We start from the raw sequence: 25732 nt of genomic DNA, 5'->3' as shown, positions 1-25732 counted from the left end.
TTTTTATTTCTGAGGCATCTGCTGTGATGTCTCCTTTTTAATTTTTGGTTTTATTTTTATGAATGTTCTCTCTCTTTTCTTAGTATATCTTAAGAGTTTGTCGATTTTATCTTTTCAAAAAGCTAACTCTTAGTTTTGTTAAGTTTTTCTATTATTGTATTCTCTACTTGATTTATTTCTGCTTTAATACTTCTATTTTCCTTCCTTCTGCTAACTTTGGGCTTTGTTTGTCCTTTTTATAGTTTCTTGAGGTATAAAGTTAGGTTGTTTGAGATCTTTCTTCTTTTCTAAGGTAGGTATTTATTGCTATAAACTTTCCTCTTAGTACTGCTTTTGCTTCATCTCATAGGTTTTGGTATGGTGTGTTTTCATTTTTGTTTATCTTGAGATACTTTTAAAATTCCCTTTTGATTTCAGTGTTGTTCAAGAGTATATTATTTAGGGGGCCAGCCCAGTGTTCAAGAGTATATTATTTAGGTTGTTCAAGACTATATTATTTAGGGGGCCAGCCCAGTGGCATAATGGCAAGTTTGCACACTCCACTTTGGTGGCCCAGGGTTTGCAGGTTCAGATCCTGGGCATGGACCTCCACACCGCTTATCAAGTCATGCTGTGGCAGGTGTCCCACATATAAAATAGAGGAAGATGGGCACAAATGTTAGCTCAGAGCCAATCTTTCTCAGCAAAAAGGTGGCAGATGTTAGCTCAGGGCTAATCTTCCTCAGCAAAAAAAAAAAAAAGTGTATTGTTTAGTTACCACTTATTTGTGAACTTTCCCAATTTTATTGCTGTTATTGATTTCTAACTTCATTCCATTGTGATCAGAAAAGACAGTTTGAGTGATTTTGATCTCCTTAATTTGTTAAAACTTGTTTTGTGACTTAGTATGTGCTCTACTCTGGAGAATGTTCTTTTTGCACCTGAGAAGTATGTGTATTCTTCTGCTGTTGGGTGGAAAGTTCTGTGTAAGCCAATTAGGTCCTTTTGGTTTATAGTGTTGTTCAGCTTTTGTTTATTGATTTTGCTGTCTGGATGTTCTATCCATTATTGTAAGTGGGGTATTGAAGTCTCCTACTATTACTGTATTGCTGTTATGTTGCCTAGAGATGTCTGTCAATGTTTGCTTTATATATTTAGGTGCTCTGATGTTGGATGCATATATATTTATAATTATTATACCTTCCTGTTGAATTGACACTTTTATTCTTACGTAATGAGCTTCTTTGTCTCTAGAGACAGTTTTAGACTTAAAATATATTTTGTTGATATAAGTATAGCCACCTCTGCTTTCCTTAGGTTACCATTTGTGTGAAATATTTTTTTTCATACCTTCATTTTCAGCCTATGTGTCCTAGCATATAACTGGATCTTGTTTTTCTGTTTGTTTAGCTACTCTATTTCTTTTGTTGATGAATTTAATCCATTTACATTTAAGGTGATTATTCATAAGTGAGAACTTAATATTGCCATTTTGTTAAGTGCTTGCTGTCTGTTTTATAGTTGTTTTGTCTCTCTTTTTCTTGTTCTCTTTGTTATTTGATGATTTTTTGTAGTGATTTGTTTTGATTATTTTGTCTTTGTCTTTTTATATCTGTTATAGGTTTTTTATTTGTGGTTGTCTTTAGGCTTGAATAAAATATCTTGTCATTGTAACCTCCTATTTTGAGTTGATAACAACTTAACTTCAATTGTATACAAAAACACTAAACTTTTACTCCTATCCTACACTTTGTGTTCTTTTAGTCGGTTTGCTTTTTTTTTTTAATTGTCTGTCTGTTAACACTTTTTATTTTTTAATTTTTATATGTGTTAAAAGTAATGCATGCATCACCATTACACTGTTACAGCCATCTGTATTTGTCTATATATTTACCTTTACCTGTGAGATTTATGTGTTTGCATTATGTGTTTTTGTTTCAATTTGGAGAACTCCTTTAAGCATTTCTTGTAAGGTAGGTCAACTGGTGATGAACTCCCTCTGTTTTTGTTTGGGAACGATTTTATCTCTTTTTAATTTTTAAGGGAGAATTTTGCCAGATATAGTATTCTTGGTTGTCATATTTTTAATTTAAATTCTTTGAATATATCATCTCACTCTCTCCTGGCCTGCAAGGTTTCTGCTGAGGAATCCACTGATATTCTAATGGGTGCTTGCTTGTATGTGGTGAGTTGTTTTTCTCTTGCTGCTTTCAAAATTCTTTGTCCTTGACTTTTGACAATTTGATTATAATGTGTCCTGGAGTAGTCTTCTTTGAGTTGATCTTGTTTGAGGACATTTGATATTCATCAATCTGAATGTCCATTTCCCTTCATGATTTTGGAAGTTTTTAGCCATTATTTCTTTAAATAAGCTTTCATTCCTTTTCTCTCTTTTCCTTCTGGGGCTCTCATAATATGTATATTGATTCCTTGATGATATTCCATAAGTTCCATAGAATTTATTCATTCTTTTTCATTCTTTTTTCTTTTTTCTCCTCGGACTGGATAATTTCAAATATCTTATCTTTGGATTCTCTGAATGTTTCTTCTGCTTGATTGAGTCTATTGTTGAAGCTCTCTCTTGCATTTTTCATTTCACTCGTATTATTCAGCTCCAGAATTTCTGTTTGTTTCTTTTTTTATGTTTTGTATTTCTTTATTGATCTTCTTGTTTTGTCCATGTATTACTTTCCCGATTTCATTGAGTTGTCTATGTTTTCTCATAGCCTGCTCACTTTCCTTACAACAATTCTTTTAATTTCTTTTTCAGGTAATTTGTAGGTCTCACGTTCTTTGGGATCAGTTATTAGAAAATTATCGTGTTCCTTTGGTGGTGTCATGTTTCCTTAATTTTTCTTGTTTATTGTAGCCTTGCATTGATGTCTGCACATTTGAAAGAGCAGTCATATCTTCCAGACTATGGACTGGCTTTGATGGGGAAAGACCTTCAACTGTGGGTGGGTGTGAAGGTACTGATTGAGTGGAATGTGGTGGCTCTAGCTGTGGGTAGGGTGCAGCAGAGTGTTCTCTGTGCAGCTCCATCAGCTGAGGTCAGCATTTGCAAAGACTACACATGGGGCACAGTGATGGCTTCTTCTCCACAGTGGCACCACAGGGTAGACTCTGGGAAGCTCCATCAGCTGGAGTCAGCATGGGTGAAGACTGTAGGGGTCCTTGGTGGTGAAAGCCACAGGTATCCATAGTGGTGGCAAGTGCTGCTAGGGTTCTCCTGCTCTTCTTTTCCCCAGGTGGGTAGGTTATGCTGAAGGGATCTCTCTTGGATTGGGGAATGGTATGACACAGGTAAAAATGCTTCCTATACTTTTCTATGCAGCCATCCTTGGTTTTTGTGCTCCTCTCTGTTCTTTTTCTTTCTCTTTGTTTTTTCTTAGTGCAACAAGTAGGAGAATACATAGATGAATAATGAGAAATAAGCAAAAATTAAAGCAATTCATAAAAATGGGCCAAATTATCCAAGGGTTTGTCCAGACTAAGTATGGAAAAACTTGAGATTTACTAAATTATAGATTTTTTTCCCTGCAGTATAGATAAATTGAGTTTGTGTTGGTAGATAAAGATGAGGCATATCAACATGAATTATTTATTAGGTATAAGAGCCTGTTGATACTAAGTATGCTATTGTTGCTCATGGGTCTGTGGAGTAGAATGTTTCATTTTCCAGAATATAAATTAGATGACACTCTTGCATTTTCATTTTCTGTATGTTTTGTGATAAAACTTTTCTCTTTGCCAAAGGAGACTTTCCTTTGATGGATATATAAAAGCCATTTGAATTATTTAAAATATGGAAGTTATTTTTGCTCCTTTTAAATACATGGTAAAAAAAGTTCAAATTGTATAAAAGAGAGTACAATGGGAGACGAATCTTCTTCCTCCCACAGATCCATAGGCCCTTCTTTATAGAGTTTCTTAAATGAGCATTAAACAGTTGAACCCTCTTTCTTATCTATTTTTCTATTTAAAATTCCTTAGAGAGAGGTCATCTAGCAATGTTCAAATTTCCTAGGGTGTAGCATATGAAACTTTAGGATCTAGGCCTTTTACCTCAATCTCTAAATATTTGGGGATTTTCCTAGATATCTTATTGTTATTGATTTCTCATTTAATTTTTGTTTTGGTCAGAGAGCATACTTTGTATGATGACAGCCTTCTTAAATTTATTGTGACTTGTTTTATGGCCCAGCATACAGTCTAACTTGGTGAATATTCCATGTGCATTTGAAAAGAGGTTTTAATTTGCCCTAGTTGAGTGTAGTAGTCTATAAATGTAAATAGGGCAATTAGGTTGATAGTATTATTAAAATCTATATCCTTACTGGTTTTTTTTGGGCCTACTTTTCCTTTCAGTTACTGATATGTGAGTGTTAAAATCCCCAACTAAGATTATGGATTTGTCTTTTTCTCCCTTTACTTTTACCAATTTTTGCTTCATGTATCTTAAAGCTCCATTATTAGGTACATAAAGATGTCTTCCTAAAGAATTGATTCTTATATCATTGCAGCATGACCCTCTTTATCTCTGGTAATATTCCTTGATTTGAGGTCTTTTTTTGTCCAGGATACTAATATAGCCATAGCCACTATTTTTTGTGATTTCAGACTATCCATGTCTCTTGTAAATCGCATAAAATTGAATCTTGATTTTTTATCCAATTTGGCAGTTTTTTTAATTGAAGTGTTTAATCCATTTAAATTTCATGTAATTATTGAGGTAGTTGTTTTCTTTTGTTTTTTTCTGATGAGAAGTCAGCTAACATTGTTTCCCAGTATGGAATATGTCTTTTTTCTCTGCTTTTAATATTTTCTCTTTGTATTTGATTTTCAGCAATTTGAATATGATGGGCCTATGAATGGTTTTGTTTGTATCTTTTCATTGGGTTCATTGAGCTTTTTGGATCTGTTTGTTGTTGTTGTTGTTGTTGTTGTTTGAGGAAGATTAGCCCTGAGCTAACATCCGCTGCCAATCCTTCTCTTTTTGCTGAGGAAGATTGGCCCTGAGCTAACATCTGTGTCCATCTTCCTCTATTTTCTATGTAGGACACCTGCCACAGCATAGCTTGATAAGTGGAGCCAGGTCCGTGCCTAGGATCTGAACTGGTAAACCCCAGGCCACTGAAGCAGAATGTGCTAACTTAACCGCTGCACCACCAGGCCAGCCCCTGTATGTTGTTGTTTTTGATCAAATTTGAAAGATATTTTTGGCAAGTATGTCATCAAGTTTTTTTTTCTTTTGCTGCCTCATTGTTTCTCTCTCTTTCTTTGGAGATTTCAGTTACACTTGTGTTATTGAGGTTCAATTTTTTTTCTCTCTGTACTTTGCTAATTTCAACATCTGGATCATCTGTGGCTGTTTCTATTAACTAATATGGTTCTATTAACTGACTTTTCACTTCGCTCTGTCACGTTTTCTTGTTTATTTGCATGTCAAGTGATTTTTTATTGTGTAGTGGACATTATGACTTATACTTTGTAGAGACTGGTTTCCGTTATTTTCTATTGGAGAGAAAGCAGAAAGTTAAATTATTGGCAGATTACCTTGGTGCATTACGGAGGCTTGGTGTAGGCTTTGTTAGGGAAGGTCTCTTTTGCTTTTGTCCTTACTCCTAGGAAAAAAGTCTTAGACCTGAAATATGGTCTTTACTCCTAAAATATGACCCTTTTGGGGTATCAGTGGGATGCCTGAAGTGTTTACCATGCCCCTCCAATTTGATGGGACTCAGACTCCAGGCTCTTCCCTGTGGTTGACAGCTGCCAGAATCTCTGCTCAGGTTCCTTCTAGTCATTTTTCCTCAGTTCCTGGAAGTCTCACTCCACATGTGCATAGTAAGGGGTCAGCCAAGGACTTGAGAAGAGTATATGCAAATTTTGGGGTTCTCTACTCTGTGGCTTCCCCTTTTCTGGGATCCTCCTTTAATTTCTGATAATTCTGGCAGATTCAAACTCAGTCTTCTAATTATTCTGACTTTCTGCTTGAGCTGTATCTGCTTTGTGCCTTTGGACTGTGGGATGCCTGCAGAGGAAAAGCCAGGTAAATGTGCATCTCATGCAGTATGGTTCCCTTCTTTCAGGGGTTGAATGCCCTCGTGTTTCTTCCTACTTTTGGTTGCTCTTCTGTGCCTTGTTTTCATTTATATTTTGTCTAGAATTTATCGTTGTCATCAGTAGGAGGCATAGCATGATACAAGGTAATCCATCATTACTGGAAGCTGGAGCCTCTTAATCTCTAATAAAAGAATGTATGGTGATAAAATATGCTAAGAAAGCTCCCTCTGTTTCTTTGGCTTCTTCATCATTTCTCCCATAAAACTGAAGCAGTATCCTATTGATTAAAAAGTTATATTCCTACCTTCCCATGAAATTATCATCAGATAAGCAGAAGTTTGCATAGATTTTCCATTAACTGCTACAGAATTGAAAAGCATTTCTCCTTAAAGTCACTGGAAATGTTAATGTGCACATCTATAAACAGCCTTATCTTTTTTTTTTTTGATTAGCAGGCACCTATATAGCACTTAACATGTGCCAGGTACTGGTCTAAGCATTTTAAGATCTTATTTTTTTTTCCTTTTTCTCCCCAAAGCCCCCCGGTACATAGTTGTATATTCTTCGTTGTGGGTCCTTCTAGTTGTGGCATGTGGGATGCTGCCTCAGCGTGGTTTGATGAGCAGTGCCATGTCCGCTCCCAGGATTCGAACCAACGAAACACTGGGCCGCCTGCAGCGGAGCGCGAGAACTTAACCACTCGGCCGCGGGGCCAGCCCCTGGTCTAAGCATTTTATATGTATTAACTCCTTTAATCCTCCCATCAACCTAGTGAGGTAGGTATGATGATTATCCTCATTTTCCAGATGAGGAAACTGAGGCACAGAGAGATTAAGTAGGAAGTGATGGAGCCAAGATTTGAACCTAGGCATTCTGGCTTTACTAGAATCTGTACTCTCAATGACTGCTCTGCTACCTCTCCCACTCCACCTGCCTATACTAATTATGCTCTGGGTTTGTACCTGTTAGTATTTGTGAATTTTTCAAGTTTTTCAATTAGTGGTATCTATCCTCTTGGTTTATAGTCTTCTTTAAGAACAGGAAGCACATACTGTGTTACATAGTGGTATTATATAATTTACATCCAGGGACTCCCTATTGTGTCAGATACCCAGAAAAGACTCAAACACAACTTCCCCTAAAAATCTTGCCTATAAATTCTAGGGGGTGTTAGTCATTTTTTTTCTTTTGTACTTTCACAACGTACTATTTACATTTCTATTGAATGGTTATTTTTTCTGCCTTGTATTGCAACTAGTACTTAATAGGCTCGACCTTCCTATTAAGTTGAGGTCATTAAAGGTGGAGATTATGCCTTCCATCATTTTTGTGGACATTCTGTCCTGGCGTCTAGCCCATATTGAATAGAAATGGACCATGTTATTCTAAAGCTGTGATAGTAAAAATACACTTCTATTTGCCAGATGAGAATCTTTGCATATCCATATATGTGTACATCTTGTTTACAATAAAAGTATCTTATATTTGTGTTTTACTTTCAACTTTTGAAAATCTTTTCATATCTACTATCTTTTTATATCTTTATGGAAAAATGGCATAAGCTTTCACTTATTCATTCAGTAATTATTTTCTGAGAACCTACTATGTGCCAGGTACTGTTCTAGTTGCTTAGCATATAGCAATGAACAAAACAAAGTCCCTGCTTTCATGTAGATTTCATTCTTCTGAGAAGGCAAAGATAAACAATAATGTGTCAAGCGGTGATGAGGAAAAACAACATAGGATAAAGAGAGAATTATGATGGAGAATACTACTTTAGATGGTGTGATCTGGAAAGACCTCTATGAGGAAGTGACATTTGAGTAGGGACCTGAATGAAGTTAAGGAGTAAACTTGTAAAGTTTCTGGAGTTTAGAAGAGTTCCAGGGAGAGGGAGTAGCGAAGACAAAGGCCTTTGCATTAGGAAAAACAGCAAGAAGGGTACACTGGAAGTGGGGGAGAAATGAGATGGAAAGGTTGTGGTGTAGTGCGTGTGGGAGGCAGATTATGGAGGGTCTTGTAAAACATGGTAAAGACTTTGGCTTTTATTCTAATTTTGATGCAAATCATTGGAACATTTTGAGCAGAGGAGTGACATCTGAATTATGTTTAACAGGTTCAATTTAGATGCCGTGGAGAGAAAAGGATGTATAGGGAACAGGAATAGAATCATAGAGACCAATTCTGAGGCTATTGAAGTAATCCAGGCCAGAGATGTTGACTGCTTAAACTAGGATGGAGGCAGTGGAAGTGATAAGACATGTTTAGATTTGGATATATTTGAAGTTAGAACCAAGAACCGTGATAACCTGCTGAGGACTTTTTATAGGATATGAGAAAAAGAAAGGAGTTGGAAATTACACCCGTGTTTTTGGTTTGAGCATCATAGTGAATGTTAGTACCATTTACTGAAATGGGAAACACTGACAGAAGGATCGGGTGGAAACAGGATATATATCACTGCCCTTATTTTCTGTTTGAAGAAGTTGAGGTGTAGATAAAGAGTTTTGGTAAGCATTGGGCTAGAATGCTGGTTGCCTTATTGCTAGCCTCAGATTTATTCTAAATAAGAGTCTCAATATTTTTGTTACTAATTTTACTTGCATGATGATAACTCATGTTCATTTTTAAATTCTTCCAAAGGAAGAGCCTGAGCAAGGATGTTTTAAGTCTTTGGGATGTGAGGGCAATCTGGCTGTGGCATCTGTCACTCCACTGATCACCAGGGTTGATTTGGCTGGGCTGGCTGGCTAGGTGGGTGTCCCCTTCTTCCCTCACCGCTCCGTGTGCGTCCCTCCTGAAGCTGCACACTCTGGTTGAAGAGGACGACCTTCCCGATAGAGGAGGATCGTTCTTCCATCAGGGGTATACGAATAGCTGTGCTCTCCTGCTAGAACCTCCAGACAAGCTCTCAAGGGCCATTTGTAGGAGAACGTAGGGTAGTCAAGCTTCCAAGACTCCAGACACATCCCAGTGAGGTGCTGCATGTGGCAGTCTGCCTTTCTTTAAAAAAAAAGTCTTTGACGTTTTATCTATTTTCTCAGATAGTAATGTTTGCTGGATTAAATTGAAAGGAGTTTCAATCTCCCCTTTAACCTTGACATTGTCGTAAGGTGTGTATCTGTCTTGTGGTTAAGATAAATTGCATGAATTGAAAATTTCCGTGTGTATTTCAGAAAATAGTGGTTAAGACTAGGAATGATAGGATCTAGGTTTGGGCTATAGGAGTCCCTTACACTCTGTATAACTTTCAGTGAATCACTGTACTGTTTTCAGCCTCAGTTTTCCCATCTGTGAAATGGGAATAATACCTACTCATCTTACATAATTATTTGGAAGATGAAATGAGATCATGCATGCGTAACAGTGCTAGCACACAACTGACACATCAAATATGCATTAAAGTTTATGGAGTCTGAATCTCAATAAAGCCACCATGAGATGTTCACAAAGTTGGGAGAAATTTGTAGTAGAGAAAGTTTGTGGGAAAATTCTCTACTTAAATACATGTTGCTTTTTTCGTATTATGTATATTAACTTACATGTTATAAAGAATATATCACTGAAGATTAATGTTCGTGTTTGCTTTACAGGTATTGGTTTGTTTTGAAAAAGGGCTATCATTTGGCTTTCAAAGATGGCAGCCAAACTGATAACTTCATGGAAGAGCAGATTGATCCACATAAAGAAGTTCTAGATAGAGTGACTGATTTGAGTATGCTCAGGCTATTTGAGACCTACCTGGAAGGCTGCCCACAACTTGTTCTTCAGCTCTACACCTTTCTGGGATATGGTCAAGCAAATTTCAGTCAGTGTAAGTCTTTCTCAGCACCCTGTGTTAAATGGATGCCACTGAGGTCTCATGTCAACTACCTAACTCTTTGGCAGGTTTAGAACATATTCTTTTATCTTTGTTCCTTTCTGAAATCTCACTAAAAAGGAGAGCGAAGGAATGAAGACAATATAAACCCATAAGGACAAAGAGACTGCAGAGTAGAATACCAGATTAGAAATATCAACAGATGTTTAGAAGATGGAAAACTTAGGTTATTCAGATTAACTCTACCACTGAAAGGCTAAATTATTTGAATCAGTCCTCCTTCTGAAAACATATAAAACAATGGGATAAATATTTTCAAAAGCCTCCATAAAAGCACAAAATAATCTGATACAATAGGCCAAAACGTGTGAAAGTGGGAGTGCAACAGGGTTAAGTAGGACTCTGAAGGCATTTATCCCCTGAGGGTTGGTACTGAACTTTATAATTATAAACAGTAGATTCAGTTTTGATGGCTTCCCAGGGTATGGAGGACTGAGGACAAAACTCATGGTCCTCACGGGGAGGGACGTCTGGTAGAAAATCCTAATCCATAAAGCTGGTACTTCAAAAGGCACCTTCCTTGGGGTAAAAGTGAAGTTACCTACCTCACTCTCTACTTCCAAGAGACTCCAAGGTGTATTGCCTTGCTGCTGCGTACTGCAGGAAGAAGCAACCCGGAGAACAGTATGATTTGCAGCCAAAATTCATACCTTCGGGCTAGTTCAAAAAACAAAGTAATAGAAACCGAGTTATGAATATGTTTTCAAGGATAGTACCCCTACATGTCTGGCAGAAATGAGTGGAAATCCTCCCTGGAGGAATCCACCTTTTCTTAGGCCTCAAACAAGTTTTCCAAACAGTTTTCCAAGGAAAATGAATGGTTTACAGTAGTTTATAGCACGAAACAAAATAAGGCACCATGAGTAAGAAAAAAACTCGTTAAGACTTTAGATATTGGAAATTGCCAGATGCAAAGTATTAAACATGAATCCTGTTATGTTGAAAGAAGTAAATGATGAACTTGAAAATATGGAGTAGGAAACTAGAAAAACATGAGTTGTGTATTTGAAAAAGAAAAAAGTAGAATTTATGAGAATGAAAAATTTAAGAATTGGAATTAAAAATCAGTAGATGAGGGGCCAGCCCTGCGGCCTAGTGATTAAGTTTGGTGTGCTCTGCTTCAGTGGCCCAGGTTCAGTTCATGGGTGCAGACCTACACCACTGGTTGATGGCCATGCTGTGGCAGTGACCCAAATACAAAATAGAGAAAGATTGGCGCAGGTATTGGCTTAGGGCAGATCTTCCTCAGCAAAAAAAAAAAAAAAAAAAAAAAAACCAACAAAACCCAACAAAACTCAGCAGATGAGACAGAAGTGTATAGACAGTGAGTCAATGCTAAGTCAGAAGAAATTATCCAGATTACAGCTTACTGAGACGAAGAGATGGAAAATATGAAAGAAATATTAAGAGACATGGAGGGAGCCGACCCTGTGGCGAAGTAAGTTTGCGATCTCTGCTTCAGGGGACTGAGGTTTTCCAGTTCAGATCCTGGGCACGGATCTAGCACCACTCATCAAGCCGTGCTGAGGCAACATCCCACATAGAAGAACTAGAAGAACCTACAACTAGGATGTACAACTATGTACTGGCGGGTTTTGGGGAGGAAAAAAAAGAGATAGATTGGCAACAGATATTAGTTCAGGGCCAGTCTTTCTCACCAAAAAAAAAATAGAAAAGAAAAGAAAAGAAAGAAACCAGAGGCCAATATTTAAAAAAAAAAGACATGGAAAATGGGATGAGAAGATCTCATATAGATCTGAGCAGAGTTTGTAAAGGAGAGAAAGAATGGAGGAGAGGCAAAATTTGAAAAGTTAATGGCTGAAAAAATTTCAGAACTGATGAGAGTGACCTACCCACAGATTTAAGAAGCCCATCATCTCACAAGCAACTATGTAGAAAGAAATCCATACTACAGAGTATCATCATCATATACTTTAGACAGAATAACGCTATGTGGTAAAGAAAAAGATAAATGAAAGTACAAGGCAGCAATAACATGTAAGTCAGATGGAAGACAAATGGAGTTAAAATGTTTTAAATTTCTTGTGTGGTCCAGAAGACAGATGGATCTGTGTTAATATACATATATATATGTATATTAGATAGATATAGATATATAGATATATAGATTTTTTTTTTGGTGAGGAAGATTGGCCCTGAGCTAACATCTGTTGCCAATCTTCCTCTTTTTGCTTGAGGAAGATTGTTGCTGAGCTCACATCTGTGCCAATCTTCCTCTATTTTTGTATGTGGGATGCTGCCACAGCATGGCTTGATGAGTGGTGCATAGGTCCATGCCTGGAACCCAAACCCATGAACGCCGAGCTGCTGAAGCAGAGCACGTGAATTTAACCATTATGCCACTGGGCTGACCTCCTGTTTTTTATTAGTTTTAATTTAGAAAAGTTTCTTTCAACTTCACAAATTAGTGATAATATCATGTATATTTTTGGATCATCTTAAATTTGGGAAAAACTTTACCAATTTCTTCAGTAATATGCTGTAAGATCAGAGTATAGCAAGACTTCTTTTTTTGGATGAAATATCTAGTTTTAAATACTGTTTGAATTGACAACTCTAGTTAATTGTGGAAGTCTCTGTTAGAGAATATTGGGAGTCTTATGTTTTCTTCACTGGTGTCAGTAATGTCAAAGCAGAAAGAAATTAAGGAGTCTGCATAGATGTGATTGGGCAGGTTCATTTCAGACTGAGCGAAATGCGTAAGCAAAGGCGTGGTTTGGCAAAGACAAGGAATTTAGTTTGGCTAGGGTGTAAATGTACAGGTTAGGTTGCCAAAATGATCAGAAAAAATATGTTGGAAGCAGGTAGGTAAGTGGGAAATGGGAAATAGCTTCAAACTAAGTGTCCACTGGATGAGGCTAGACCGTCAGGCCTTAACGTGCTAAGGGATCTAAAGGCTGCTGATGGCAGTATAGTGGAGTGTTAAGATCAGGCAAACTGCCTGAGAATCCTAGCTCTCTCGCTTACTAATCTTAATTATTCAAGCAAATCTTGTAAATGTATCCCCTAAACCTGAGCTAAATGTACTCTCAACTCAGTTTCTCTTTAGCCAGATCCCCGAAGTGGCCACGGCTGCTTTAGTACACCAAGGGAAAATGAGAGAGAGTAAGCAGGAGTAGAGACAGGGAGTTTAATCAACTGCAATTAAAATGTCTTATTTTTCCAAATTTTATAAAAACAAAAAGGCAAAGTGAACACATTGCTAGGGCTTTGCCAGGCTTTGAAGGTAGGTCTCTGACATTTAAGCTTCACTGCCTTCGTGATAAGTTCACCTCTGAGGTGATGTTGATTAACTTGAAACTTTGCTGTGTTTAACATGCATGTTGTGATTTCTGGGGAAACCACCAAAGAATGAAAACAGCATCTCACTGAAGGACGTGGATTATTAGATTGAAAGGGTGAATAAAAATGGCCCATACCAAGCCCCTCATTATAACATTTCAGAGAGGCAAAGATAAAGATAAGATTCGGAAGATTTAAGAGAAAAAAGATCACATAAAGATAGAGAAACTGAATGGCATTGAAATTCTTAACCATGACACTTGAAATTAGAACCTAATAGAGCAATGACTTCAAAGTTTCAATGGAAAACATTTTTAAACTTTGAATTCTATTTCCAGCAAAACTGCGTGTCAAATATGAGGGTAGAATCAAGACATTTTGAGACATACCTGGTCTTAAAAAATTTAGCTTACGTGCGACTTTTTTCAGATATGTCTGGAGAATGCTTGACCAAAACGTAAGAATAAAGCAAGAAAGAAATATGAGAACAGGAAATAGGAAGTCAACACAGAAGACAGGTGAAGGAAAGTTCTGGAAAGACAGGAAGTAAACCTTGAGAACAACCATCTTAGAACAGGAGGATCATATTCTTAAAAAAAAGAAAAGAACTAGTAGATGTATATAGGGGAGTTTTATTAATTAATTAATTTGAAGACTTTTCTAAGAAATACAGTAGTCCCTCCTTATCCATGGTTTTGCTTTCTGCAGTCCGAAAATATTAAATGGAAAATTCAAGAAATAAACAATTCTTAAGTTTTAAATAGTGTGCCATTCTGAGTAGCATGATGAAATCTTGCGCCGACCCACTCCATCTCACCCAGGACGTGAATCATCCCGTTGTCCAGTGCATGCACACTGTATACGCTGCCTGCCTGTTAGTCACTTAATGGCCATCTCAGTTATCAGATTGACTGTCGACGTATCACAGCGCTTGTGTTCAAGTAACCCTTATTTTACTTAATAATGGCCCCAAAGTACCATTAATCTCTTACTGTGCCTAGTTTATAAATATGATTCATCATAGGCAGGTATATATAGGAAAAAACATGGTATATAGAGGCTTTGGTGCTATCTGCAGTTTCTGGCATCCACTCGGGGTCCTGGACCGTATCCCCTGTGGATGGGGGGACTGCTGTACTGAGAGGGTCATGAAAAACTGAGCAAGGAAGGAAACAATGAAAAGTTTTAAAAGAAAGGAAATATAATCAGAGTGTAGTAGTTGGCTGAGCAGTAAAAAAAAAAATGCTGTACTTATATAGTTATAATAAGGTACACAGTGAATATTGATTTTACCAAAATCGTGATGTTACCCTTTTGGGCAGATGGAGGGAGAGGACAATGCAAGGAGGGTGTGTACCTATGTGTGTATGTGCTAAGTTTTTTTCTTCCCAAATAGGAAATCAATGAGCAGTGTCTAAAGCAGATAAATTAAGAAATAGCACGGTATGTGTTTTATTTACAAATATGGCAGTAAATGTCAGAAGAAAAGCTAGAAGAGTTGATAGCGATTTTTTCTGGGGGTTGTGACTGAGAGGTAAGGGGGTAGACCAAGGTTCTGTTCTTTTTCTTACAAGTTCTGTAGTACTTTGACTTTTTAAAACTATGTATATGTGTCAGTTTGATAGAAATTAAAATCAGTTATAAAAAAGAAATTTACAGGAAAAGGATACTTTAATTCAAGTATTTTTGAATTAACAAAGAAAGAAAAGAAAAGAAGTTCAGCTAATTGTGCTGTCCAGAGTGGTATTTGCTAAAACCAGGAGAGTGGACAAAGGCATTTATAATCCTCATAATTCTCTTCAGTAGATAAATCCAGCTTAGGTCTGCCTTTCTGTCCTGATAGATAGGCCTCCAGTGAGGCTAAGTGGGGATGGCTAGCATTCTGTATTCTGCTCTAAATTATTTCTTTCTCATTCTCTAATATCTTTGCTTTCAGTTTTATAAAAGTCTTCAACTTTGACAGTGGGGCTAGTGACATGCCTTTCCAAAGTAGTAATGAACTTACTCTTGTTATTTGTTGGGGAGAAAAGGGGGTAAAGATGTCAAGCCTACAGAAATGTGTAAGTTTTAGAACATGTTTGTTCATTTGATCCATCGTCTTAAAGAGATGGTGAAATTGAGCTTGTTGGTACCTTGTACTTAGGTTAAATTTTCTGTTTAACCTCCCTTCCTCCCTTCCTTCCTGCCCGCCTCTCTCTCATGATGCTGTCTCATAGTGAATTAGGTATATGCCCAAAGTCAAAGGCAAAATGTCTGGAAAAGCTAGTCTCTTAGAGAACTTCCAGAGTATGCAGTTTCCACAATACCAATTGCTCCATAAAATCTGTCAAATGAATTTATTCAAAATCTTATAAAGCAGTCTGATGTCGTGGTTAATACCAGCTTTGAAATCAGGCAGATTTAGGCTCAAACCTCAGCTCTCTGCCACTTGCTAGTTGTGTGACCTGGGTCGAGTAATACATATATTCTCCAAGCACCAATTCCTTCCTATGTAATATGGCAATGTTAACATCCATTTCAAAGGATTGGATGAAATGAGTATATAAAGTGCCTGACTTTGTGAGTCTGTGTATATACAGATAAGGCGTGTACGGCATATAGTAATTTAATATCGCTATTATTATTCCTATAACAATATCTCTTTTTTAAATTTTCTGTTTTGTAGATGCAGCCATCGTGGTCTCTTGCTGTGCTATTTCTTGGTCGACTGTTGATTACCAAGTAGCTTTAAGAAAATCCTTGCCTGATAAAAATCTCCTCAATGGATTCTGGCCCAAACTTGCATATCTCTTTTACAAGTTGTTTACATTATTATCTTGGATGCTGAGCGTTGTACTTCTTTTATTCTTAAATGTTAAGATTGCTTTATTTCTGTTATTATTCCTTTGGGTTTTGGGTATATTGTGGGCATTTAAAAAGCAAACTCAGTTTTGTGCTTCCATGGGTATGGAATTCTTATACAGGATTGTTGTTGGGTTCATCCTTGTCTTTACATTTTTTAATGTTAAGGGACAGAATACCAAATTTCCCATGTCTTGTTATTATATTGTAAGGGTACTGGCCACATTGGGGATATTGATTGTGTTCTGGGTTTGCCCACTTTCCGTTTTTAATTCAGACTATTTTGTACCTCTCACTGTCAGTATAGCTCTTACTCTTCTCCTTGGAATTATTTTTCTTATTGTTTATTATGGGACTTTGCACCCAAACAGAAGTGAAGAAACAAAACCAGATGAAGTTGATGGAAAATCAGTTCAAAGAGACTGTAGAATGAAGTATTTCCTAATGGAATAAGCTATTTGCTTATATGTTTCCTTTTTTCATTTCATTGGTTATTAAAGAAAATGCTGTGTGTATGTGTGTGTGTTGTTTCTTATTTTTACCTTCTTCAATTTGAGATCAGTTCTGGTGCATTAGTTATGAATGTGAGAGAGCATAATATTTTTATTATTTAAATTAATTTCTTATTTGGTTTTGAAGATCTTGGGTGCTCAGATATATTTGCCTAATGTCTAGTAGAGTTGCCCTTGGAGCCTGAACTGGAAGAAATGGTCTGGTTCCCATAATTAGAAGGCTGGAGTTGAACTTCCCTCCAACTTTTTCCTCATTGTTCCCCAACTAAAACTGATGTAGCTGTTGTGAAGAATTGCAAAGGGAAGAGCAGAGAACACTCGTTCTTTCCTCTATTTTCTTGATTCATTTGCGTATATTTTTGAGTTGGGGACAGATTGAATAGAGGAAAAGGGAAAGGAGAGAAAGAGAAAAAACCCATAAAATTTACCATCTTTTCTTTTTTTTTTTTTTTGAGGAAGATTAGCCCTGAGCTAACTGCTGCCAGTCCTCTTTTTGCTGAAGAAGACTGGCCTTGAGGTAACATCCGTGCCCATTTTCCTCTACTTTATATGTGGGATGCCTACCACAGCATGGCATGCCAAGCAGTGCCACGTCCACATCTGGGATCTGAACCAGTGAACCCCGGTCTGCTGAAGTGGAACCTGCGAACTTAACTGCTGTGCTACCAGGCCAGCCCCCAAATTTACCATCTTAACCATTCAAGTGTACAGAGTAGTAGTGTTAACTATATGCACCTTGTTGTGCCTCTCTTTTAACTTTTTTTTTTTTTTTTTTGGTGAGGAAGATTGGCCCTGAGCTAACATCTGTGCCGATCTTCCTCTATTCTGTATGTGGGATGCTACCACAGCATGGCTTGATGAATGGTTTGTAGGTTTGCGCCCAGGATCTGAATCTGAGGAACCCTAGGCCACCAAAGAAGAGTGTGCCAACTCAGTCAATATGGCACTGGGCCTTCCCCTCTTTTAACCTTTTTTTTTTTTTTTAAAGATTTTATTTTTCCTTTTTCTTCCAAAGCCGCCTGGTACATAGTTGTGTATTTTTAGTTGTGGGTCCTTCCAGTTGTGGCATGTGGGATGCTGCCTCAGCATGGCCTGATGAGTGGTGCCATGTCCATGCCCAGGATTCAAACTGGCGAAACCCTGGGCCGCTGAAGCAGAGCGTGTGAACTTAACCACCCGGCCATGGGGCCAGCCCCCTCTTTTAACCTTTTTATCTTGCAAAACAGAGATTCTGTTCCCATTGAACAGAAACTCCCTTCCCCATTGCCTTCTCTTTCCAGCCCCTGGCAACCACAATTCTATTTTCTGTTTCTGTGAATTTGACTACTTTAGATACCTCATATAAGTGGAATCATACAGTTTTTGTCTTTTTGTGACTGGCTTATTTTGCTTATCATAATGTCCTCAAGATTCACCCATGTTGTAGTATGTTACAGGATAGTCCATTGTATGTATGTGTCATGGTTTCCCTATTTATCCATCTTTGGGTTGCTTCCACCTCTTAGCTATTGTGAATAATGCTATAATGAACAGGAGTTTGCAAATCTCTCCCCAAGATCCTGCTTTCAGCTCTTTTGGATATATACCCAGAACTGGGATGGCTGGATCATATGGTAATTCTATTTCTAATCTTTTGAGTAATCTCCATACTGTTTTCTATAGTGGCTGTACCATTTTATAATTCTACCAACAGTGCACAAGAGTCTCAATTTCTCCACGTCCTCACCAGCACTTGTTATTTTCTGTTTTTTTGATAGTGACTATCCTAATGCGTATGAGGTGATCTCTCTTTGTAGTTTTGATTTGGATTTCTCTAATTGTTAGTGATGTTGAGCATCTTTTTGTATGCCTGTTTGCCACTTATATATCTTCTCTGGGGAAATGTCTATATCTGATCGAGGGTTAACATTCCAGAATATAGAAAGAACTACAGCTCAACAACAAAAAATCCCAAAATAGCCTGATTAAAAAATGGGGAAAAGACATAAAGTAACCACATTATGTTTTTTCTGCATTATTCCCTCTAGTAAGAAGTAAATTTTGGTCCTAGGAGTAATAGGGAGGACAACTGGATTAGGCTGAACTCCTGGAAATAATGAAGCTTTTTCCATCAAAATTTTTTTCTTTTTCAGTTCTTTTTTCTTTCCCTTGGGTAAGCTCTTAGTGAACGAATCCTCAAAGAATAGCCTTCTCTATTAACAAGAGAAAAAATTGCCATTTCCACATTGTCTTTTTTCGTGTGTGTGTGAGGAAGATTGGCCCTGAGCTAACATCTGTTGCCAATCTTCCTCTTTTTGCTTGTGGAAGACTGTTGCTGAGCTAACTTCTCTGCCAGCCTTCCTCTACTTTATGTGGGATGCCGCCACAGCATGGCTTGATGAGTGGTGCTAGGTCGGTGCCCGGAATCTGAACCTGTGAACCCCAGGCTGCTGAAGCAGTGTGTGTGAACTTAACTACTGTGCCACTGGGCTGGCCCCCCACATTTAGTCTTATAACTTTATATAAAACTACTATATAGCTTTTGGAAAGAAGGGTGAATTTACTGGATACGACTCTCCAGTAAGATTTCAACTATCAGATTTCTGATAGATCCAGATAGATTTCAACTATCAAGCTATTTCAAGAGAATAAGTAGATGTCAATTGCTAGCTCTGTGCCCAGCACCCTCCTAGGTACTGTTGTGGATATAAAACAAGTCCAGAATAGAGTTCTGTTCCTTGAAAAGGTTACATACCAAAGCATTTACAGAAACTGACAAGCTATCTTTCAGAAGGTTTGTAATTTTCATTTTGTAGTAAAGCAAATAAATATTGAATAACAGGTTGGTTATACTTATATGCTTACATAGAGTATTTAAAACTCAATGAGATGGCCACTGTGCTGCTCTTTGAGAAAGTTAGGTGGTGTGGATGAACCATTTACTTTTGCAGGAGCTAGAGAATCTGTAGTTTACTTTGGGCACATGATCCTTGTATGTGTGAGCCCCACTTATGCTTATCTCCTTATCTCTTCATGTTTGGTGTGTATGTGTACGTGTTATGTTTGAGAGAGTGAAGATGAGAAAAGAGGTTCACTTAGCACTTGAGTCAGGATCAATGAATCATAAAGGACCAAAAGACTTTGAGTGATACAGTGAAAGTGGTCTTTATTCCTTCCTGAAGGTTTGAATGTACATGTGTCATCATTTCCCTTTAGGCTAGAAAAGTTCTTTTGGGATTTTCTCTAGTATAGGTTTGTTAATGATGAATTTCCCCCCACCCCCCTTTATCTGAACATATCTTTCTTTCTTCTTCATTCTTATAAGATATTTTTGCTGGATATAGAGTTCTGGGTTGACAGGTTTTCTTCCTTTAAGCATTTTAAAGATTATTCCACTAATTTCTGGCCTCTATTGTTTCTTATAAGAAGGTAGTGATCATTCAAATCATTGTCCCCCGATATGTAATTTGGTTTTTTTCTCTGGCTGTTTTGAGATTTTACCTTTAGTTTTTGATTTGCAGTAATTTGACTACTGTGTTAACAGGTGTAGTTTCTCTTTGTATTTATCCTATTTGGTTCTCTGAGCTTCTTGAACCTGTAAATTTTAGTCTTTCACCACATTTGGAAAGTTTCCAGCAATTATTCTTCACATATTCTTTCTATCATTTTCTCTCTCTTCTTAACCTCCTCTGAAACATATGTTAGACCTAGTGATATTATCCTATGGACCCCTGAGGTTTTGTTCATTTTTTTCCAATTTATTTTCTCTGTCTTTCATATTGGATTTGTCTTCAAGTTCATTGACTTTTTCATTCACCTTCAATCTACTATTAAACTCATCCAACAGATTTTTTTTTAAAGATTTTATTTTTACTTTTTTCTCCCCAAAGCCCCCTAGTACATAGTTATATATTTTTAGTTGTAGGTCCGTCCAGTTGTGGCATGTGCCATGCTGCCTCAGCATGGCCTGATGAACGGTGCCATGTCCACGCCCAGGATCCGAACTGGCAAAATCCTGGGCCGCCAAAGCAGCATGCATGAACTCAACCAGTTGGCTGACCAGTGGGGCTGACCCCCAATGGACTTTTTAGAAAATATGTTTTTATGTTCTAGAATTTTCATCTGGTTCTTTTTTATGGTTTCTATTTTTCTGCTAAGATTTTATATCTTTTTATTCATTGTGAGCATGTTTTCCTTTGTCTCCTTGATCATAATTACAATAGACGCACTGAAATCCTTGACTGCTAATTCTGCTATCTGGGTCATCTCAGGATTGGTTTCCATTGATTGATTGCCTTTTCACTTGAGTCTGAGTTGCATTTTCCTATTTCCTCATATGTCTACTAATTTTGACTTGTGTCTTGGATACTATGAATGATGCATTTTAGACCCTCTTGATTCTGTTTGTTCTTCAGAGGAGTATGTATTTTTTTCTTTTAGCAGGCAGTTAACTTGAACTTTAAACTCTGAACTCTAAACAATCTTTGTTTGCTTAGCCTTCAGTGTGTTGCTTGGAGTTAGTATTTGGGAAGAGTTAATATATGGAGTGAGGATGTTGACTCACTCCTTTCTGGGATTTCCACCCTCACTTTTCAGCTGCTGTGGTTACTCTGTACTCTGTCCTCTGGACCTTAAAACCATTAAGACTGCACGTTTTCTGAGTTTGTGTACTCAGTGTGCTGACTGGAACCTATCCTCGTTCACTGCTGTTTGTTCTTACAAATGTTGACCCCTCTCCAAAGTTTTCCTGCTTCTTTGTTCTTGAGTGCTTTCAGGTAGTTGTTTTTCATATTTTTTCCAGAGTTTTTAGTGGTTACTTGTGAGAGAGTTTGTGTAGTAGGAGCTATACCTATCTTTTTATTAATAACATTTTCAGTAATCTTTCTGTAACATTTGCCATTCTTTCTGTGATATTTGCTTAAACATGATATGAAAATTTCTTTTAACGTTTAGTCTTCTCTTATCCTTACTTATTTGATCCTCACAAAAACTGGGCACTATAGATATTATTATCACTACCCTTTAGTTGGGAAAGCCAGGCCTCTTAGAGTTTAGGTAACTCACTAAGGTTCATACAGATCAAATCTCATACTTTTTGACCTCAAGTTTAGTTTACTTTCTGTGGAACCATACTGTCTTTATCTGATGAATAGATTAAATGACTGTCAGCAGCCTAGAGCTGGTACTAGGTTATACAGGATTTTAAAATTATTATTAAATTTTTTATTTGCCCATGATACAGTTTTTAAAAAGTCTGGCCCAAATCTTTTTTGGCCTTAGCTCAGAACAAGGCTGAGATTGTGTCACTGATAGTTTGAATAATTCGTTTAGCATATAAGTAATTGGAAGTAGCAATTTATGTAATGGAAAAGATGGATAAAAAATAATATACATCTACTAAAGAGCTTGATTATTAAATGCCCCACACTAACCTGGATTGAATATTCATTCAACAGACATTTTCCCATTGATTTTATAGCTGAGAAACAAATGGGTGGATCCTGGTCAGATATTTAGCTAGTTAGCAAGTTCTTAAAATGAACTTTTAATATCTAATATACTTTTATTTTATCCTATTGTTTTCTATATCATTCAGTCATGAATTTATAGCACTTTTAAATCTCCCCAACTAATCGTAAGCTTTTTCTAGATTATTTACATATAAAAAAAGCCTTTTGAAATTTAGAAAAAGCATAGGAATAATTATGAGCAATACTCTCATGAAAGAACACTCATAAGCACTGTGCTAGTCAGGGTTCTCCAGAGAAACAAAGCCAATAGGATATCTTAGATACATATAAGAGGGGATTTGTTACAGGAATTGGTTATGGTTATGGAAGCCCAAAAGTCTTCTTATTTGCTGTCTGCAAGCTGGACCATAAAAACTGGTGGTATAATTCAGTCCAAGTCTGAAGGCCTGAGAATCATGGGGCTAAGTGATGTAAATATTGATCTGAGTCTGAAAGTTTGAGAACCAGAGCGCCATGTGTGAGGGTGGGAGGAGATGGATGTCTTAGCTCAAGCAGAGAGAGCGAATTTGCCCTTCCTCAAACTTTTTATTCTATTTAGGTCCTAAACAGATTGGATGGGAAGGGCACATTGGGAAGGGCATTTTCTTTACTCTGTTCACCAATGTAAATGCTAATCTCTTCAAGAAATACCCTCACAGATACACCCAGAAATAATGTTATACCATTATTGGCTTCATATACCATTATAAGCATCCCTTAGCCCAGTCAAGTTGATACATGAAATTAACCATCACACACACCTGTATGCTTTTACATTTACTTCAAATACAAATAGAGTGCTTCCCTCAGACTAGTGGTTCTCAAATGTTAGTGTGCATCAGAATCGCCTGGAGGGTCCCTTAAAACAGATTGCTGCGCACCATCCACAGACCTTTTCAGTAGATCTTAGGTGGGGCTTGAAATTTGTATGCCTAAGAAGTTCCCAGATGCTGCTCTTGCTGCTGGTCTGCCCACCCTACTTGAGAACCACGGCTGATCTTTGAAGGCTAATATCCTTGTTAATAACTAGTTTCAAAATAGCCACTAGAGGGCAGTGGAACCACAGACAAATTGTGCCACTTATAGGTTCCCTGGTTTATACTATCAACTACAGCATTACTACAAGCCTTGAGGATACCAAAGTCAAACATTAATTTCCTGTACAATATCTTGAGGCTTATTCTCAATTATAATATAAATCAAAGCTTGTCCTTATGATTGTGAGGGTCAGAGATGTCTAATGCAGCTCTAACTTTGGCTGATGCCTGTTTCGTGATCACAATTAATTAAAAGTTGGACTTTTCTAAGTGGGCATTTCAACTTAATACCTAGTAATCTTTGGGGTTAACATGGACCATTTGTGATTTTCCAAAGAGACTTCATTTGCGTAATAGATTTAGTTTGTTATGGAGATAATTTTACACTTAAATGTATTTATTTTTTAAGACATGCACCTTTTATTCTGTGAAAGTGACACCTAAGTACTTTTAAAAAATGTTCAGCTTAGTATGTACTAAGCCTCAATTCACAGAACATAAAGATCCACAGAGTGTTGGGAATTTGTAATTCTTTTCTCCTAGATATATTGCTTTGATGGTAGAAAAGGACTAGAGAAAAATCAAAAGATGTAGTCTATCTCTCTGCGCTGTTGTGAAAAATCGGTGAGACACTATACGTGATAGTGTTTTATAGATTGTAACTATCCCTGAAATTTTCTATTTTTGACATTCTTCCACCAGTATGCTGTACATTTTGGACTTGGTTTTGATGTCATTATTATACCTCTGTAAAATTGCTTCCACTTGTGTGAAATAGCAGTACTCATATACAAAATTTTGAATTATATGGCAAAGAAGTTTAATTCTTTTGCAGGTAACATCTTAATCTTTCATTAGTTTTTTCTTGTATGGCGTGTATTGTTTCTGATATATAGAAAATATAATCTACAGAGACTGCTAAATACAACTAGTTGGTAATGAGATCAGGATTAATGCTTAAATTGCAAATCATTTTCTAGCCTTTGGTAATATGTGTGAATGTGTGTGTGGTGTGCGTATGTGTGCATGAACTTATATGAATGGTAGTATTTCACTAAATATTTGTTGGTATTATTTATTTTATTTTTTTCTGGACCATAGAACCCCTTAGCTATGGTTGCTTTAAGATTAAAAACACGAGTTTTACTTAAAGATTTGGTTTTGTGTCTAGTGGTGTGTCTTGCTAACTAGACTCTAAGCTTATGTAGATCAGGGATTGTATTTCTCTGTCCCTCAGAGGACTTTACATTGAGTTTCCAGTGGTTACCAATAGCAGCAGAGTATTGTTACTTTTTCCGAACGCCTGGAAAAGTGAATAGAGTCTATTTTATTCCATAGACCACTAGGAAAATCATCTGATTCCTTTTTGGGGTGATGAATCAATCCATCAGCACGTACTTTTGAGGCCTTTCAATATGCTCAGCACTGTGCTGAGATAAGGCTTGGTAAATACCTGTTGCTTAATTGATTGATCGCCACTCCAGAGAGTGATTTGTGTTTTCCTGGTGGTCTGTGGATGAAAAGTGCTTTTAAAAAAATTGTAGGTATAATAACTTTTTTGCCCTTTCCATGCATATGAAGATTCTTGTGGTAGTCTGTTTTTTTTTTTTTTTTTTTTTTTAACAAAACAGCTTTATTGGGATTTAATTCACATATAACTCACCTATTTAAAGTGTACAATTCAATGTTTTTAAATATATTCACAGACATGTTCAACCATTACCACAGTCAATTTTAGAACATTTTCATCACCTCAAAAAGAAACCCCATACCTTTATCTATCACTCCTGTAACAACTAACTTGTGTGTCAACTTGGCTGGACCACGGTGTGAAGATATATGGTCAGACATTATTCTGGATGTTTCTACGAAGGTGTTTTTGGATGATGTTAACATTTAATGGGTGAAATTTAAGTAATGCAGATTGTCCTCCATATCATGGGTGGGCCTCAGCCAATCAGGTGAGGCCCGAATAGAATAAAAGACTGACCTGCCCTGAGCAACAGGGAATTCTGGCCTCCAGACTTGAACTAGAGCATCCTGGGTCTCCAGCCTGCTGGTCACTTTGCAGATTTTGGATTTACCAGCCTCCGTTATTGCTTGAGTCAATTTCTTAAAATAAATCTCTTTCTATATATATACACATCCTTTTGGTTGTTTCTCTGGAGAACTAATACACTCTCCCACCCCGTCTTGCCTTCCATCACTCCCAGCCCTAGGCAACTGCTAATCTACTTTCTGTCTCTTTAGATTTCTCTATTCCGGATTTCCGTATGAGTGGAATCATATGGTATGTGGCCTTTTGTGACCAGCTTCTTTCACTTAACATAATGTTTTCAAGGTTCATTTATGTTGTAACATGTATCAGTACTTCATTTCTTTTTGTACAGAATAATATTTCATTGTATGAATTTACCATACTTATCTGGTTGTCCATTAGTGGACATTTGGGTTGTTTCCACTATTTGCCTATTGTGAATGATGCTGCTGTAAACATTTGGTACCAGTTTCTGTGAGGACATAGCTTGTCATTTCTCATGGGAATGTACCTAGGCGTGGGTTGCTGGGTCATATGGTAACTGTTTAATGGCGTGAAGAACTGCCAGACTGTTTCCAAAGCAGCTGCAC

At 37.2% G+C, this 25732-nt stretch overlaps 1 protein-coding gene across 2 annotated transcripts in view; it reads left to right on the top strand.

Moving 5' to 3' along the window:
• The window catches only part of XKR9 (XK related 9), a 31781-nt gene extending 15196 nt beyond the window's left edge, over positions 1-16585 (top strand). The window contains exons 4-5 of one of the 2 annotated variants that reach the window (XM_008518951.2): positions 9636-9856; positions 15891-16585. In XM_008518951.2, coding sequence (XP_008517173.1) covers positions 9636-9856; positions 15891-16519 — 850 coding nt within the window. In that variant the 3' untranslated portion in view covers positions 16520-16585. The remainder of the gene's footprint in view (positions 1-9635; positions 9857-15890) is intronic. The other variant, XM_070630451.1, reaches the window with a different exon arrangement.
• Positions 16586-25732: the final 9147 nt, after the last annotated feature.

Source organism: Equus przewalskii, chromosome 8, assembly GCF_037783145.1.
Source record: "Equus przewalskii isolate Varuska chromosome 8, EquPr2, whole genome shotgun sequence".
In the NCBI taxonomy this organism is placed as follows: domain Eukaryota; kingdom Metazoa; phylum Chordata; class Mammalia; order Perissodactyla; family Equidae; genus Equus; species Equus przewalskii.
The sequence above is the reverse complement of the archived record's forward strand: the minus strand, read 5'-3'. Positions and strand labels throughout refer to the sequence as shown.